We start from the raw sequence: 18855 nt of genomic DNA on the forward strand, positions 1-18855 counted from the left end.
CGCAGCAGACCCCCCTCCCATCGCATCAACACCCCCTCCCACCGCAGCAACCCCCCTCCCATCGCAGCAACCCGCCCTCCCATCGCAGCAACCCCCCTCCCATCGCAGCAACCCGCCCTCCCATCGCAGCAACCCGCCCTCCCGCCACAGCAGCCCCCCCTCCCACCGCAGCAACCCGCCCTCCCACCGCAGCAACCCGCCCTCCCACCGCAGCAACCCCCCTCCCATCGCAGCAACCCCCCTCCCATCGCAGCAACCCGCCCTCCCATCGCAGCAACCCCCTCCCACCGCAGCAGCCCCCCCCACCGCAGCAACCCGCCCTCCCATCGCAGCAACCCCCCTCCCATCGCAGCAACCCGCCCTCCCATCGCAGCAACCCGCCCTCCCATCGCAGCAACCCGCCCTCCCATCGCAGCAACCCCCCTCCCATCGCAGCAACCCGCCCTCCCATCGCAGCAACCCGCCCTCCCGCCGCAGCAACCCGCCCTCCCATCGCAGCAACCCGCCCTCCCATCGCAGCAACCCGCCCTCCCATCGCAGCAACCCGCCCTCCCATCGCAGCAACCCGCCCTCCCATCGCAGCAACCCCCCTCCCATCGCAGCAACCCCCCTCCCATCGCAGCAACCCGCCCTCCCATCGCAGCAACCCGCCCTCCCATCGCAGCAACCCGCCCTCCCATCGCAGCAACCCGCCCTCCCATCGCAGCAACCCCCCTCCCATCGCAGCAACCCGCCTCCCATCGCAGCAACCCCCCTCCCATCGCAGCAACCCCCCTCCCATCGCAGCAACCCGCCCTCCCACCGCAGCAGCTCCCCCTCCCACCGCAGCAACCCGCCCTCCCACCGCAGCAGCTCCCCCTCCCACCGCAGCAACCCGCCCCCCCACCGCAGCAACCCGCCCTCCCACCGCAGCATTCCCCCCCTCCCATCGCAGCAGCCCCCCCTCCCATCGCAGCAACCCGCCCTCCCATCGCAGCAACCCCCCTCCCATCGCAGCAACCCCCCTCCCATCGCAGCAACCCGCCCTCCCACCGCAGCAGCTCCCCCTCCCACCGCAGCAACCCGCCCTCCCACCGCAGCAGCTCCCCCTCCCACCGCAGCAACCCGCCCCCCCACCGCAGCAACCCGCCCTCCCACCGCAGCACCCCCCCCTCCCATCGCAGCAGCCCCCCCCTCCCATCGCAGCAACCCCCCCTCCCATCGCAGCAACCCCCCTCCCACCGCAGCAACCCGCCCTCCCACCGCAGCAACCCGCCCTCCCACCGCAGCAGCTCCCCCTCCCACCGCAGCAGCCCCCCCGCCGCAGCAACCCGCCCACCCACCGCAGCAGCCCCCCCTCCCACCGCAGCAGCTCCCCCTCCCACCGCAGCAGCCCCCCTCCCGCCGCAGCAACCCGCCCTCCCATCGCAGCAACCCGCCCTCCCACCGCAGCAACCCGCCCTCCCATCGCAGCAACCCGCCCTCCCATCGCAGCAACCCGCCCTCCCATCGCAGCAGCCCCCCCTCCCGCCGCAGCAACCCCCCTCCCATCGCAGCAACCCCCCTCCCACCGCAGCAACCCCCCTCCCAACGCAGCAACCCTCCCTCCCACCGCAGCAACCTGCCCTCCCATCGCAGCAACCCGCCCTCCCATCGCAGCAACCCGCCCTCCCGCCGCAGCCCCCCACTCCCATCGCAGCAACCCGCCCTCCCACCGCAGCTACCCGCCCTCCCGCCGCAGCCCCCCCTCCCATCGCAGCAACCCGCCCTCCCACCGCAGCTACCCGCCCCCCCACCGCTGCAACCCGCCCTCCCACCGCAGCAACCCGCCCTCCCACCGCAGCAACCCGCCCTCCCATCGCAGCAACCCCCCTCCCAACGCAGCAACCCGCCCTCCCATCGCAGCAACCCGCCCTCCCATCGCAGCAACCCCCCTCCCAACGCAGCAACCCGCCCTCCCACCGCAGCAACCCGCCCTCCCAGCGCAGCAACCCGCCCTCCCATCGCAGCAACCCCCCTCCCACCGCAGCAACCTGCCCTCCCACCGCAGCAGCACCCCCATCCTGCCACAGCAGCCCCCCCTCCCACCGCAGCAACCCCCCCTCCCACCGCAGCAACCCGCCCTCCCATCGCAGCAGCCCCCCGTCCCATCGCAGCAACCCGCCCTCCCACCGCAGCAGCCCCCCCTCCCATCGCAGCAACCCGCCCTCCCACCGCAGCAGCCCCCCCTCCCATCGCAGCAACCCGCCCTCCCATCGCAGCAGCCCCCCGTCCCATCGCAGCAACCCGCCCTCCCACCGCAGCAACCCGCCCTCCCACCGCAGCAACCCGCCCTCCCGCCGCAGCAACCCGCCCTCCCACCGCAGCAACCCCCCTCCCATCGCAGCAACCCGCCCTCCCACCGCAGCAACCCGCCCTCCCGCCACAGCAGCCCCCCTTCCCGCCGCAGCAGCCTCCCCTCCCGCCGCAGCAGCCTCCCCTCCCGCCGCAGCAGCCCCCCATCGCAGAAGTCCCCCCCCCGTCCCACCGCAGCAGTCCCCCCTCCTGCCGCAGCATTCCCCCCCCCCCCCCCCCCCCCCCCCCCCCCCCGCCACAGCAGCATCCCCTCAGCCATTTGCAGTGCAGCTTCCGCCACTTGAATCTCACTCTGTGGAATTCTATCCCTGAGCTCCTCCCCTCCTCCTGAATGCACACCTTAAAAAAACACTTCTGCACAGGGTCCTGATCTCTCCGCTACTCTGCAGACAGGGTCACTGTGACCTTGTGGTAGGTTGGCTCAAGCAGTGAGGGATGGTGTGGGAAACCTAAAAACTGAAGCAAGTGTTTACTTTATGCTGGGTTTTGATGATCTTGGAATGATTCGAGGCAATATTTTCATTGAAGGGTCAAATTACATCTTTGTGTTTTTTTTACCAAGATTAGATTGCTTCCTTGAAGTCACTTTGTGCTCATTTTAAAACCCATTATTCTGCTGCTTTTAATTTGATGGTAGGTTTTGATATTCTTTTTATGGCATTTTTGGAAGAGATTTTCCATCACACCCTTCAAGGCAAACAGCAAAATGAGCAGTGCAAGTCAACAGATCATATTGGCCTCTGTACAGTCCTCATTGCAACATCCAGCTGATTTTAATAAGGTTCCACATAACCATTCCACACTTTGTATGAAGGAGAACCTCTGACTAAGAAACTCTAAATTTGTCTTTCATCTGTTTATCCTTTGGCTTTTTGTCTCGCATTCATGATTCACTTTGAAGTTATGCTCCATCTTCAATTGGACATGGCCAGGCAGCGCTACAGCTTCAAACTCCACTCACCGTCAAAATCCTTGTTATTCTTATCAGTATTCAATCATTGAGAAGCAGGGCAACTCATGTTTCTGGGTTGTCGAGACAACATGGGACTATTCACAATGCAGATTGAACTATTATAAAGGTGGTGAGAATGGGGCAGCTCGGTAGCATAGTGGTTAGCACAATTGCTTCACAGCTCCAGGGTCCCAGGTTCGATTCCCGGTGAGGTGTCTGCACGTTCTCCCCGTGTGTGCGTGGGTTTCCTCCGGGTGCTCTGGTTTCCTCCCAAGATGTCCAAAGATGTGCAGGTTAGGTGGATTGGCCATGCTAAATTGCCCTGAGTGTGTCCAAAATTGCCCTTAGTGTTGGGTGGGGTTACTGGGTTATGGGGATAGGGTAGAGGTACTCTTTCCAAGAGCCGGTGCAGACTCGATGGGCCGAATAGCCTCCTTCACTGGACCTAGTGAATCCCCTATTTCCGGCTCGAACGGTCAGAATGGTTCTGTCACTTATTTGTCTTTGACCTCGCTGCTGAAAAGGGCTGGGATTGATTTTCTGCCTATCATTTAATGTTGTGCAGCCATCTGTCAATCACTGCACTTAGCTAGAGAATGTGTATTTTGTAACATTCACCACCCACTGCACTTTGTTCACAAAGTCACTGTTTTTATTAGGAGAAATTACTTCAATTTCAGTCATGACTTCAGTTTGCTGTAGTTACTGGAGACTTTTTAAATAGACCGTGTAAATAGGCTTTGCTGGTTGTTGTAAAATACACTTGTGTTCTGTGAGTCCTGCCATTATGTACGGGTCCCACCTCACCGACAGCTTATTAAGTGACGCAGTGATGTCAATAGACACTCAGGCCATAATTCTCCGATCTGAATTGCCCCCCGCCACCGCTGCCTGCAAGAACGGAGAATTTGACGCTTAGCCAAAGTTCCATTCACTGCAGCGGGACCGGAGAATCTCTCCAGCGTGAAAGGGCGGAGAATTCGGGTGGTTAGCACTGCTGCCTCACGGCACCAAGGACCTGGGCTCAGTCCCGACCCTGGGTCACTGTCTGTGTGGAGTTTGAACGTTCTCCCCGTGTCCCACCCCCACAATTCAAAGATGTGCAGGGTAGGCAAATTGGCCAGGCTAAGATTACCCCTTAATTGGAAAAAAAAAATTGGGTACATTGAATTTATTAAATAAAATGATGGAGAATTCCGGCTTTGGGTTTTATAATGCCGTTTCAATTAACTAAACAGGGAAATGGGTCTCAGCATCCTGCTATATCACCTACACATCAGTTCTAAATCAAAGAATCTTTACAGTGCAGAAGGAGGCCATTTGGCCCATCGGATCTGCACTTGCTGTCTGAAAGAGCATTCTACCTGGTCCCACTCTCTTGCCTTATCCCCGTAACCTTGCGCATTCATTCTTTTCAGATAGAAATCCATTTCCTTTTTGAATACTTTGCTCAAGCCTGCCTCCGCCATCCTCTCAGGAAGTTTGTTCCAGACTCCAACCACCCTCTGGGTGAAAAAGCATTGAATGCTGCAGATTACCAAAACAATGAGCATGTGTAGACTATCGAGACTGCAGCAATGCTGAAACACAGGACAAGCTCGGAACTAATGAACAGGGGGAGGGGGAGGTCAGGTAAAGGTAGATTTAGGAATCCAAAGAGAGAGAGAGGTCAAGGCAAGCAGTAGCAATTTACATACAGGCAACCTGAGTGGGACACGGAGGGGTGGGGGGGGGGGGGGGCAAAGAGTCCAATGGTAATAGTGCATCAGTGAATGGGGGCCATGAAACAAATAGTTTTAAAAACACTTTCTAAAAGAATGTCTGAAGCATTTGTAATAAGATGGATGAACAAATGGCACAAATAGTGATAATTGCCACTGCAGAGAAATGGCCACTAGGTGACCAGAGTTGGCAAATAAATATTCTGGCGTACGCAGTCTATTGAAAATACAGGAAGAATGGAGGAGTAGCTTTGATAGTAAAGGATAACTTTACTATGATAACGGGGGCTGGTTTAGCACAATAGGCTAAATAGCTGGCTTGTAATGCAGAACAAGGCGCGGGTTCAATTCCCATACCAGCCTTCCCGAACAGGCACCGGGAACTTCATTGAAGCCTACTTGTGACAATAAGTGATTATTATTATAACATGAGTACATTAGTGAGAAAGGGTTTTCGTTCAGAATATGTGGTTAGCACTGTTGTTTCGCAGCACCAGGGTCCCAGATTCCATTCCCGGCTTGGGTCACTGTCTGTGTGGAGTCTGCACCTTCTCCCTGTGACCGTTTCTTCTGGGTGTCCCGGTTTCCGAAGACATGCTTGTTGGGTGAATTGGATATTCTGAATTCTCCCTTAGTTTACCCAAACCGGTGTGGTGACTAAGGGTGACTTCATTGCAGTGTTAATGAAAGTCTACTTGTGACACTAATAAAGATTATTATTAATATTATATCAGGTGGTAGAATCTGTATTTGTGGAGGTTGGCGAAAAACAAGGGTCAGAAAATGCTGATGGAAGAATTTGTTACGGCCCCTAGCAGCACTTACAATATTGCACTGAGCATTAAGCAAGAAATTATCGGTGCTTGTAACAAAGGCAATGTAACTATTGTGAGTGGCTTAAATCCTCTCCTAGATTAGACAAATCAAATTGGCAAAGGCAGTCGGTGAGATGTGTATGTAGAACTTTTTGCAACGCTTTAAATAAAATTTAGAGTACCCAATTCTTTTTTTCCCAATTAAGGGGCAATTTAGCATGGCCAATCCACCTACCCTGTACATCTTTTTGGTTGTGGCGCTGACACCCATGCAGACACTGGGAGAATGTGCAAACTCCACACGGACAGTGGGCTGGGATCAAACCTCGGTCCTTGGCACCGTGAGGCATCGGTGCTAACCACTGTGTCGTACATTTGTGACAGCTTTCTGGAATAATTTATTCTGGAACCAACTAGGGATAAAGACCTAGTATTATATGATAGGGCAGGTTTAATTATTAACCTCATATTAATCAAGCCTCTGAGAAGAAATAATCGTAATTGAATTACAAATTGCAGTGGACAGAGGTGAGTGCAGTGACCATTACTAAGGAAAAGGTTCTGGGGAAACTGAAAGGTCTGAAGGTGGATAAATCACCTGGACCGGATGGACTTCACCCCGGGGTTCTAAAAGAGATAGCGGAGGAAATTGTGGAGGCATTGGTGATGATCTTTCAGGAACCATTGGAGGCAGGAAGGGTCTCAGAGGACTGGAAAGTAGCTAATGTAACACCACTGTTTATTTAGGGAGGGAGGCAGAAGGCAGGAAATTATAGGCCGGTTAGCCTGACTTCGCTCATTGGTAAGATTTTAGAGCTGAGATCGCAGAGTACTTGGAAGTGCATGATAAAATAGGACTGAGTCAACACGGCTTATCAAGGGGAGGTCATGTCTGACAAATCTGTTGAGTTTTTTGAGGAGGTAACAAGGAAGTTAGATAAAGGAGAACCAGGGGACATGATTTATTTAGATTTCCAGAAGGCCTTTGAAAAGGTGCCCCAGAGAACAGTGTTCCACTTTCCTCAGAGCTGGACTGATGGTTCAACCACTGGGCACCGTCTGGCTAGCTCTTCCAAGTATGGCTTGTGTTTGTGGACACACTGTCAATCTTCTGTTGCTACCCAGAGGTTGATTCCCCTCCAGCTCCCAGGTTAATTTTGAGGCAGTCACGGTGAGAAATTGACCCCATGACAAACTTTAAATTAACTCAGAAGTACATCCCTGGTCTTGTATTTTAGCCCTCTCGACATGAATGCTAACATTGCATTTGCCTTCCTAACTGCCAACTGAACCTGCATGTTAACCTTAAGAGAATCGTGAACAAGGACTCCCAAGTTTCTTTCTGCTTCTGATTTCCTAAGCATTTCCCTATTTAGAAAATAGTCTATGCCTCCATCCCTCCTTCCAAAATGCATAACCTCACACTTTTCCACATTGTATTCCATCTGGGGAAACTGAAAGGGCAGCACAGTAGCATAGTGGTTAGCACAACTGCTTCACAGCTCCAGGGTCCCGGGTTCGAATCCCGGCTTGGGTCACTGTCTGTGGAGTCTGCACGTTCTTCCCGTGTGTGTGTGGGTTTCCTCCGGGTGCTCCGGTTTCCTCCCACAAACCAAAGATGTGCAGGTTAGGTAAATTGGCCAGGCTAAATTACCCTCAGGGTCCAAATTGCCCTTAGTGTTAGGTGGGGTTACTGGGTTATGGGGATAGGGTGGAGGTATGAGCTTGGGTAGGGTGCTCTTTCCAAGAGCCAGTGCAGACTCGATGGGCCGAATGGCCTCCTTCTGCACTGTAAATTCTATGAAATCTGCCACTGCTTTGCCCACTCTCCTAGCCTGTCCAAGTCCTTCTGCAGCCCGCCTACTTCCTCAATACTACCTGTTCCTCTACAGATCTTTGTATCCTCTGCAAACTTAGCAACAGTGCCTTCAGCTCCTTCTTCCAGATCATTAATATATACTTGTGAAAGGTTGTGGTCCCAGCACCGACCCCTGAGGCTCACCACTAGTCACCGGCTGCCATCCTGAAAAAGACCCCTTTATCCCCACTCTCTGCCTTCTGCCAGTCCGCCAATCCTCTATCCATGCCATGATCTTACCCTTAACACCATGGGCTCTGAACTTATTTAAGATGGAATTTAACATTGAGAAGTGTGAAGTAATGCATTTTGGCAGAAGGGATAGGGCAAGGCAACGTAGACTTAATGGCACAAACTCTATAACTCTGATGAAGAGAAATTTCTTCACTCAGTTGTGAATCTTTGGCATGGTCTTTGTAGGGATTTGAAAGCTTATTCTTGAATATATTTAAATCGGAGACAGATTTTTGATATCTCAGGGAGTTGAGCAACATGAGGAATCAACATGTAAACAGAATTGAGGCAGAAGATCAGTCATGATTGTATTGAATGGTGGAGCAGCCTGGAGGGACTGTGTGGTCAGTTCTGTTCCTATTTCTCGAGTTCTCTCATGTTCTTAAGTAATGAAATTTAAAAGAACAATTAGTTTTTAACCCTGGAAATATGAAACTTGTTGGGCACACAAATACAATTTTTGTTCATTTTATCTTTCAGTTATATTAATATAGGTAAATTTCCTGTCACTACAGTGTGATGACGTGGTATGTTCCTGAAGGCTACAGCAAGTCATAAACTGTCTATATTTTACAGCTTACAAAGGAAATGAATCACTGTTGTGACACTGTTTCAATTACTCCCTTTTGTCTGTTCCTAGTGGGCTTTTGGAGTTACAATGTGGGAGATAGTTACCCGAGGGATGACCCCTTACCCAGGAGTCCAGAATCATGAAATTTATGACTATCTGCAAGCAGGTCACAGGTTGAAACAGCCTTCAGACTGCTTGGATGAGATGTGAGTATTTCACATAACTGTAGCCTGTACGTTTTGTTTTCACAAGAGGTAAACTGACCTCCATTAATCCCATATGTCCACTAAGCGGCTTTAAAGAACTTATGACACATTTAGAGTTTCGTCTCTCTGTTGCACCAAAGCGCAGTACAGTCAACAAGATGAGACTCAAATTTAACGTCATTCAGAGAGGATCGGATAAATTCTCTCATCTGGTATTGCCAATAAAACGCTCATCACCAAAGCTGAGCCGACAACACTGCACTGCTAATTCTGTGATTGGTGCTTCTTTCTGACATTCCTAGGGTCTGGATTTTGCCATTATGCCTGTAAAATGCGATGGGGTTAGGGGTGAAAATAGCATATTTTTCCTGCAATTTGATAATAGCAGGGAAGGTGGCAGCTGGCCAGTCCATCCACTTAAGTGGGTGGGCCCTCTGCTGCATGGGGAGACCATTTTGTGAACCCTGGTGGCTTCCCTACTGGCTTGGTGGCAGATGGGCCCTCAGTGGGCATCCCCATGGTTAGATCTATCTCAGCCCTCAACAACTCCCTGACACCTCCTTTCCAAGGCCTGTCTTACTGACTCTGGCTACCCCTAACCCCACTTGCCTTGCTGCAAGAGCGGTGTCCATTGCTACATCTTCTTGGCTGGGTGCAGTTCCAGCATTGGCCATCACTCCCAGTGGTGTTGCTGGTTCCGAGGAGCTGCCGTCCCTCCAACTGGCCAGCAGTTGCTGGAAGTGGGTTCTCACCCCTTAAGGAGTTGACCTAATATGTGGCCAGAGTCCTTCAAATGATTTTGTTGGCATTGCCCCACACTTCCAACTTTCTGGCCTGTCATCGGGACCCCCAGCTCTCCCAAAAAGATTGATTGTTAAGTGTGTGAGGGTGGTGACTTCCAATTGCCAATCATTACCCATTCTGATGACATCTGGCAATCAATAAAGGAAATAGAACAGTACAGCACAGAACAGGCCCTTCGGCCCTCGATGTTGTGCCGAGCAATGATCACCCTACTTAAACCCACGTAACCCGTATACCCGTAACCCAACAATCCCCCCATTAACCTTACACTACGGGCAATTTAGCATGGCCAATCCACCTAACCCGCACATCTTTGGACTGTGGGAGGAAACCGGAGCACCCGGAGGAAACCCACGCACACACAGGGAGGACGTGCAGACTCCACACAGACAGTGACCCAGCCGGGAATCGAACCTGGGACCCTGGAGCTGTGAAGCATTGATGCTAACCACCATGCTACCGTGAGGCCCGAATGTTAGCAGTACATGAATTGATGGCCAACATGAGCATGGCAAGGTCCCAAAGATAGCAAATGAAATAAATGACCAGTTAATTTGTTTTTGTGGTGCTAACTGGGAGTGAACTGTTGATCACAACACTAGGAGAACTTTACCTTTTTTCAATCCAAATTGGATACAACTGACCAAACCTTTCTGAAAGACATGGGGCGGGACGGCGGGGCGGGCAACTCCAGCGGGAAGGAGTGGCGTGAACCACTCCGGCGTCGGGCCGTCCCAAAGGTGCAGAATCCTCCGCACCTTCAGGGGCTAGGCCGGCCACGGATTGGTTTGCGCCCCGCCGGCCGGCGGGGAAGTGGCTTGGCGCCACGCCAAACGGTGCCGAAGGGCCTCCGCCGGCCGACGCAAGTTGGCGCATGCGCGGGAGCGCCAGCGTATGCTGGCATCATCCCAGCGCCTGCGCAGAGGGCTTCATCTCCACACCGGCCATGGTGGACCACAACAGCCGCCGGTGCAGAAGAATAGAGTACCCCCACGGCACAGGCCCGCCCGCGGGCCGGTGGGCCCCGATCGCAGGCCAGGCCACCGTGGGGGCACCTCCTGGGGCCAGATTCCCCCCACACCCCTCCCTTGGATCCCGGAGGCTGCCTGCGCCGCCAGGTCCCGCCGCTGAGGACCTATTCGAATTTACGCCGGCAGGACCGGCAAAAAAACGGGCGGCCACTTGATCCATTGCGGGCCAGTGTATCACCGGGGGGGGGGGGCGCGATTCCCGCCCCCACCAAATCTCCGGCGCTGGAGAATTCGGCAGCCGGCGGGGTGGGATTCACGCCCCCCCCCCCCGGCGATTCGCTGACTCGGTGGGAGGTCAGAGAATCCCGCGCATGATCTCTGACAATGCATCACTCCCTCGGATTTGCGCTGATGTATCAGTCCACGTTAAGTACCCAAGTTCTGGAGTGGGGCTTGAACCTGCAGCCTTTCCAATGCAAAGGCACAAGTGCAGATGCAGGTCAGGCTAATACTTCTATTGACTGACCTTTGATGAAGAGTCATAATTCATAGTGCAGGAAACTGCTCGAAGGGAAAAGGAAGGAAAAATAAAGTAAATCAAGAAACCATGGCCTGTAAGCTACCGCTTAGATTTTAACATCCTCTAGGTTATTAAAGGAACAGAGTACGGGTAGGAAGAAAAACGTGTTGGACTAAGCTAGGTACAAATTTAGAAATGGCCCTAAATCAGTTTGCATCAATTGGACTATCCCCTCGAATATGAGTAAATAATTGGATATTGCCAAAAATTGTGTTTACTTCAAATCTTAAAGAATTTTGTCTGTTCATTTTCAGGTATGAGATTATGTATTCCTGTTGGCGAACTGATCCTGCAGATAGGCCGACGTTTACCAATTTAAAAGTGTTTCTCACCAAATTTTTAGAACGTTTGCCTGAAGTCCGAAGCAAAGAAGACATCATTTACGTCAATACAGGTATGCCTAAAGAGGAGAGGCAGCTGACTGAAGACACTGTATTCTCCGAAGTGGACTTATGCGATTCTAATGAAGCAGCATCCTGTAGTCCAGGGCCTGCAGACGCCACTGTCACCGTGGAAATTCATGGCGCGGTGCAGATGGAAGACAGATATATCATATCTGGGGTATCTGAAGAGAAGTTGAACACATTAGATGGAAAAACACCTTTGTTGCATGGAGTTGCCCAGAATAATGGGACGACGTTGCCTACAACTGGACCCCACTCTGGGGATATTCCATATGCTGATGATTCATCTGACGACTCCGTTATGATGCTATGAAGGAAAAAGGTGTGCTTGTCACAATTTGTGACCATTCTGCTTGTTGCTGGACAGACCTAAAATTCTGCCTCTACAAGTGCAGCCAGACCCAAGTATATTTTCCTACTTTTTTTGAACAAAGAAAGGAATCAACAGATGTTGATACTGTTATGAATTCCACAAGTGCGCTTTTAAATAGTTGTTCGCTCATCCAAGTGCAGTCTTTTCACCAGTCCAATGTTTGGGCCTTGGTGTTGAATCAGGGAGCAACTTGAAGATGTCTATATTTGTGCTCCTTTCCTTACTGGTTCTGAGGATTTTCAGGGCATTGAAATGAATTATAGAGTGCTTGAACGGTCTAACATTTTTTTTAAAATCCCGTACTTGCTATTGGAGGTCTTGCAATATGTGAACTGTTTCACACGCGTAACTGAACTTGATTATGACCAGCATTGAATAAAGCAGTGACCATTTCTCATGACTGTAGCATAGGGAAAGAAGAGGAAGATCACTCAGCCCACCCTCGTTCATCTGCTCGTGTCAAAATCACCATTCCATCCTCCCCTTCCACTCCCCAACCACAGCATCCAATTACCTCATAAGTGACTCTGAGGTTTCTCTCTCACTTGCCCACCTGGAAATCCATACCAACTGTTTGCTTATTACTTGAGTGAAGAAGAAAGTCCTGATGCCAATCCCACGTTTCCCTTCTCAAGTTTGAATCTGAGCCTCTGAAGTTTACAGTCATAGTTTAACTTGAAGTATTATATAAAAAGTGTTAAATTCTTTTAATTAAGTTCTATTAGTTGATATATGTACTTCCATAAAAAGTAATTTTTTTTAGAGCAGGATTGCTTTATTTCCTCAAAGTTCCTTGGACCGGTGATCTTCCAATATTTGCTGCTTTTGAAATAGATAAATAGGTGGTCTTGTGAAAATACTGAAGAATCAGCCAAGTTAACAATACAAAAGGAGGTCATTCAGGTCATTGTTGGCCTTTATTGGTAGAGGGATTGAGTTCCAGAGCCATGAGGTCATGTTGCAGTTGTACAAAACTCTAGTACGGCCGCATTTGGAGTATTGCGTACAGTTCTGGTCGCCTCATTATAGGAAGGACGTGGAAGCCTTGGAAAGGGTGCAGAGGAGATTTACCAGGATGTTGCCTGGTATGCAGGGAAAATCTTATGAGGAAAGGCTGATGGACTTGAGGTTGTTTTCGTTAGAGAGAAGAAGGTTAAGAGGTGACTTAATAGAGGCATACAAAATGATCAGAGGGTTAGATAGGGTGGACAGCGAGAGCCTTCTCCCGCGGATGGAGGTGGCTAGCACGAGGGGACATAGCCTTAAATTGAGGGGTAATAGATATAGGACAGAGGTCAGAGGTGGGTTTTTTACGCAAAGAGTGGTGAGGCCGTGGAATGCCCTACCTGCAACAGTAGTGAACTCGCCAACATTGAGGGCATTTAAAAGTTTATTGGATAAGCATATGGATGATAAGGGCATAGTGTAGGTTAGATGGCCTTTAGTTTTTTTTCCATGTCGGTGCAACATCGAGGGCTGAAGGGCCTGTACTGCGCTGTATCGTTCTATGTTCTATGTTCTATTGTATTTGGACTATCTGGATGCTCGAGAAATCCAATTCTAATCCGTTGGCCCGATATAATACTAAGACATAAGGACCCAGGAAAGTAAGGTGAGAGTGACTGTGTTTGACGTCAAATCTGAATGGGTATAGCAATAAATATGACTTTTCCCACAAAATATAGTTAAATGTGTGAGGGAAAAATAAAAATCAATGTCAAAGCAATGAATTAGTAAGGTAATTAATAAAACACCAGTAGGAAGTGCCAAGCAGTAGAGGCAACTTTTGTGCCTTTTCGCTGAACAAGCCAAGCTAGACGAAGACAAACTAGGCCCAAGGCCTGGTCACCAGGAAAGGGCAGAAGTAGATGGAGTCTTGATTAGCAATGGTGTGAAAGGTTATCGGTGTTGGCAGGAAGTGGAGTTGAAGTTAGAATCCGATCAGCCGTGATCTTATTGAATGGCGGAGCAAGCTCAATGGGCTGTGTGGCCTACTCCTGCTCCTAATTCATATGTTCATATGGTACTGAGTGATGAGCCATCAATTGCACAAGAGACGAGTTGCTATACAAAAGTTAGGCTTTAATAAGCTAGAACTTAGCCCTGCGGTTGTCTACAATAAAATGGACGACCGCCGGGTGTTCCGACTATTTATACCTCGGTATTGAGGCGTGGTTAACTCAGCCTCTCGACCAATCGGAGAGCTGTCACATGACTGGTCTCAACCAATCGGTCGAGAGGCACATGACCGACCAGGGCCAATGGTAAGCCGGTGTTCTGCACCAATGGCAGACAGCTATGCAAATCATATCACCACACTGAGTTCACTGACAATCTAAAAATATTTTATCTGTCCCTGTTTTTGAATATGTGTCTATATACTTCACCAAAACATACTGGACAAGATTTACATTGTGGTGTCTGCTCACTGTCAAGTGTTCAGAACGTCTTGCAGCCCTGCAGTGCCATCTCGTGCTGTTCAGTAAAGTGATGTTGTGGGCAGTTGTATGACTTTCATTTACCTTTCTGTATGATTTTTGGACTCCGCACTGCTGAAAGCTTTGGTCCACATCCGGTCGAAATCTTTTGCCCAGAGTATTTTCTTCTTCCCTGTTATGTCTTTAGCTGATTCCTGCTGGTGGGACGGTCTCATTGAATGATGAGCACCTGAACTCAGGGGCTGGTTTAGCACACTGGGCTAAAGCGCTGGCTTTTAAAGCAGACCGAGGCAGGCCAGCAGCACAGTTCAATTCCCATACCAGCCTCCCCGAACAGGCGCCGGAATGTGGCGACTAGAGGCTTTTCACAGTAACTTCATTGAAGCCTACTCGTGACAATAAGCAATTTTCATTTCAGTTTTTTTTTCACAAGCGGTCAAATCTTCATTTGTGAGCCTCGATGATGAACGTCAGTGAAATCCAGTTATCGCTAGCTGGTGTTACTGAATAACAGCATCTGGCTGATTTTGCCCTCCCTCGCTTCGGAGCCCTCCGGCTCAGCGGTTTGTTGTTTGATCTATGTAAATAGCTGTTTAGCCCTCCCATTATGATCTCTACAGGTACTGGCAGTAGTAAAATATGCTACCTAAATAAAAATGTTTTCTACTTGCCATGACAGTAATAGGCACTTGTCTATAACCTCTCCTCTTCCTTGGTTGAGGTTTTATGAACAGCTATGAATGGTACTGTTCCTATTTTGCTAGCTGATGAAAAGACCTCATGTCACACTCCTTCCCACCACTGCAACGTATTGTCAGAATTACCCCCACCCCCACTGCCCAATGGACAACTTGGTGATGGATGACACAGTGGTTAGCACTGCTGCCTCACCCGAGTTGGATTCTGACATTGAGAGATTGTGTGGAGTCTGCACATTTTCCCAACGTCTAAGTGGGTTTCTTCCGTGTGCTCTAGTTTCCTCCCACAGTCTAAAGATGTGCAGGTTAGGTGGATTGTCCATGTTAAATTGTCCCTTAAGAGTCCAAAGATGTGTTGGTTAGGTTATGGGGTTGCGGGAGAGTGGGCTACAGTACGGCTTAGGAGATTCAGTGTAGATTTGATGGGCCGAATGGCCTCCTTCTGCACTGTAGGGATTCTATCTTTATTCAGTACAATAGATACGTTTGGATCATATTGAACCGTTCCCACACTGAATCTCAAAATTTGGTTTGGCAGTTATTATTCACCAGCTTTATGCCCTCTATGGGCTGAAATAATGAATTCCCATTCTAGTCACTGACAATTTCAAGACACAAAATATACCAATTTTTAAAAATGAAGAATATATGTGGCAAAATAGTTTGATGAAGCTAAAATCATTCAAGTGGGCATTTTTTAAATGATTGTGTTGCTTGCAGAGTTATACCGATACCAAGCCTGCCACTGTGGAAAATGAACGTTGTGTAAAGTTGAGGTTAGTGTGGATCCACTGCGAGACTCCTAAAACCCGACTTTTCAGAATTTGAGATTTTCATGTGAAGCTTTGCTCTGGTGCTTTGCACTGCCAAACAGAGAATGGCATTTTTTCTGACATGGATCTGGACTAGTTGGTTGTCTGACGTGTTAACCTTGTGCCCTCACCAGGCATTTCCTTTCGTCCAGCTGTTGTGTAACTTCCATTCTGTAACTTAATTTATTTCTTCCTCTTTCACTTCTTTCTTCCTTAATCACTTGCCCACATATGCGTTTTTCTCTGTGCATCCTGCACATTTACCCTCTTTTTGGTTGGGACTGTGGAGCCACAAATGAAAAAGCAGAGTAACTAAGCAGGTTTTATCTAAACCAAGCCAACCCCTCGACTGGAAGAGCTTGGATTCAAACCCTGCATTCAAAAACACCAGCGGGCAGCAGCAAATGACACATTTCGTTACTAAACCTGCTTCACGCAATGCACACAAATTGGGAACATTGTGTATTGAAGCTGGAGAGAAGCCATCCTTTGAGCATGATCCAATTCTATAACCACAATTTGGAGCTATTTTACATTGCCCGTAAAAGATCACTAACTACTTTTGGTCACACTGGTGCACAGTAAAACTGGAATCGCAGCCAAGAATCCAACTGGCCTGTCCAAGGAACTGAAAAGTGTTTTTATCATTTTTGTTAAAGGAGAAAGGCGAATGGTGGGGGAAGGAAGGCATGATGTTACAATATCAAGTTCCAAAGGAATTCCTAGTTGGCTGTTGTACTTGATTTCCCATTGTCGTCCTCTGTTTGTAGTATATGTTTATATGTCAAGTGAGCAATCAATTAACTTTTGAACAAGTTCTTATGTAAAAACAAAAAGCTGCTGAGAGCCTCTGGCCACTTTCAAGTGAAATGTAATTTTAGAGAAGCAATTTAATATTTTCAATTCTGCTCTTCGTTTTATTTAATTCATTGATTTAATCCCGTTTGGTTTGCTCTAATTGAATTACTTTGAAAGTTCACAATGTACGTTAAAAAAAAATCTTCTTTATAAAGCTGATGTCTTTTTATATAAAAATATCTTTTCAAAAACTATCCAAATGAAGTGGTTTCTGTTTCAGAAACAAATCATAATTGCTGAACGGACATTTACCAATTTTTGGGTGTCATGGATCTCGGGTTAAAATGTCCATGTCTTAACATTGAGACGGTTAAGAGAACTGACTGTTGCCACACAGTATGTTTTCAGTATCAGCTGGATCATTTGAGAGGATGAGTAAATCAGAGAGCAATAGCCAGTTTCAGGTTGCTTGCAGTCCTTTTAAAAAGAATGGTTAGGATGGCACAATTGAAAGCACTTAGGCTGATGAAGCAAAATATGCAAAAAGATTGAGTTTCATTCTTGACCGCTGCATTCAAAACTCCAGTCTTGTTATTGACACATCCGGGCACCCTCGGCACATCGTTTTGTTGCTCAACACACTCAAAAACCCTGATTTATCAATTGCAGAAAGCGGCTCTGGGGAGGGGCAATCATAGGATTTACAGTGCAGAAGGAGGCCATTCAATCCATTGAGTCTGAACTGACCCTTGGAAAGAGTATCCTACTTAAGCCCACGTCTCCACCCTATCCCAGTAACCCCACCTGATCTTTTGAACACTTAAGGGGCAATTTAGCATGGCCAATTCGCCTAACCTGCACATCTTTAGACTGGGAGGAAGCCGGAGCACCCGGAGGAAATCCACGCAGACACGGGGAGAAAGTGTAAATGCCACACCAACAGTTACCCGAGGCCGGAATTGAACCCAGGACCCTGGAGATGTGAGGCAGCAGTGCTAACCACTGAAGCACCGTGCCGCCATAGTGGAGAGAGAAATGTCTCGGGGAGGGAGAGCAATCTGCACTGTGGGGGGGGAAGGCTTGGGGGGGGGGAGGTATAATGGTTCAGGGGATGGGATGGAAGTGCAAAAGGAGTGTGTGGGAAGTGGAAATAGGAAAAGGCTTGGCGGGGAAGAGAAAAAGATGTGAGGGGTTATAGAAAAGGGCTCTGGTGAGAGCGTTGAGAGAAAACAGTCCTCATGAGGGTGAGAGAGGAAACAGCTGGGGGGTGGTGTGAGAGAGGGTTAGAGAAAACTGCTCAGGGGATGGAGAAAACTTCCGGGAGAGGGAAGCGGGTCGAAAAGTGTTTCAGGGCCAAGGGAAATCTGGGGTGAGGAAGAAGGTGCTGCATTCCGGAGAGAGAGGGCAAGAGCAGGGAGTTCAGAGGTTTCAGCGTAGAATGAGGATATTCGCCTGTCATGTCTGCATTGACACTCCGAATGAACAATTTACCCAGTGCCGTTACCCATCTTCTCCTTATAACCCTATACATGCTCCTTTCCCAATAAGTCAACCTATCTCCAGTCCCCAACCACTTGCCGTTTGCGAGTTTCTCCTTATATCACTTGCTTCTCTTGCCCATTACTTCAAAATGTACATAATAAACACAATCTTATAAAATAATTAACCAAAGTTACACAATAAAAGAACGAGACTAACGAGCAAAAGCACATATTAACTTAACCCCAAACAACTAAACAAAACCCCCTAACAGCTGACGGTGACTAGCTCCTTAAACATGAAAATAAATGGCTGCCATCTTAGGTAGAACCCTTCCACCGACCCTCTAATAGTGTGCTTAATCTTCTCCGAATGTAAGAATGATATGAGGTCACCCAACCAAGCCGAGGCATTGAGAGGAGTAGGAGACCTCCACTAAAGCAGAACTCGCTTCCGGGCTATTAAGGCAGGGACATCTGTCTTCACCCGCGTCTGAAGCACTGACGAGACTGATACCACAAAAATTGCCACCAGTAAACATGGATCCAAATCAACAGTGAGTATTTCCAACATAGTGTTGAAGAAAGAGGTCCAAAAGCTTACTAAATTGGTTAGCCGTCCCCCGAAAGCCATGCTCACACTTGTCCACCACCCAGAGAAAAATCCACTTATGCTTGCTTTATTAAACTGTGCCCTGTGCACCACCTTAAGAATCAGACTTAGCCGAGCACATGAAGACGTGGAGTTAACCTTGTGAAGGGCCTCAAGTCACCCTCCCATTTCACCCTCACCTCACTCAACTGAGCT

At 49.3% G+C, this 18855-nt stretch overlaps 1 protein-coding gene across 1 annotated transcript in view; it reads left to right on the forward strand.

The window, feature by feature from the left end:
• The window catches only part of mertka (c-mer proto-oncogene tyrosine kinase a), a 181749-nt gene extending 168920 nt beyond the window's left edge, over positions 1–12829 (forward strand). Inside the window, exons 18-19 of the mRNA XM_038799109.1 lie at positions 8555–8691; positions 11301–12829. Of these exons, the coding sequence (XP_038655037.1) occupies positions 8555–8691; positions 11301–11763 (600 nt within the window). The 3' untranslated portion in view covers positions 11764–12829. The remainder of the gene's footprint in view (positions 1–8554; positions 8692–11300) is intronic.
• Positions 12830–18855: the final 6026 nt, after the last annotated feature.

Source organism: Scyliorhinus canicula, chromosome 6 (genome assembly GCF_902713615.1).
Source record: "Scyliorhinus canicula chromosome 6, sScyCan1.1, whole genome shotgun sequence".
In the NCBI taxonomy this organism is placed as follows: Eukaryota; Metazoa; Chordata; class Chondrichthyes; order Carcharhiniformes; family Scyliorhinidae; genus Scyliorhinus; species Scyliorhinus canicula.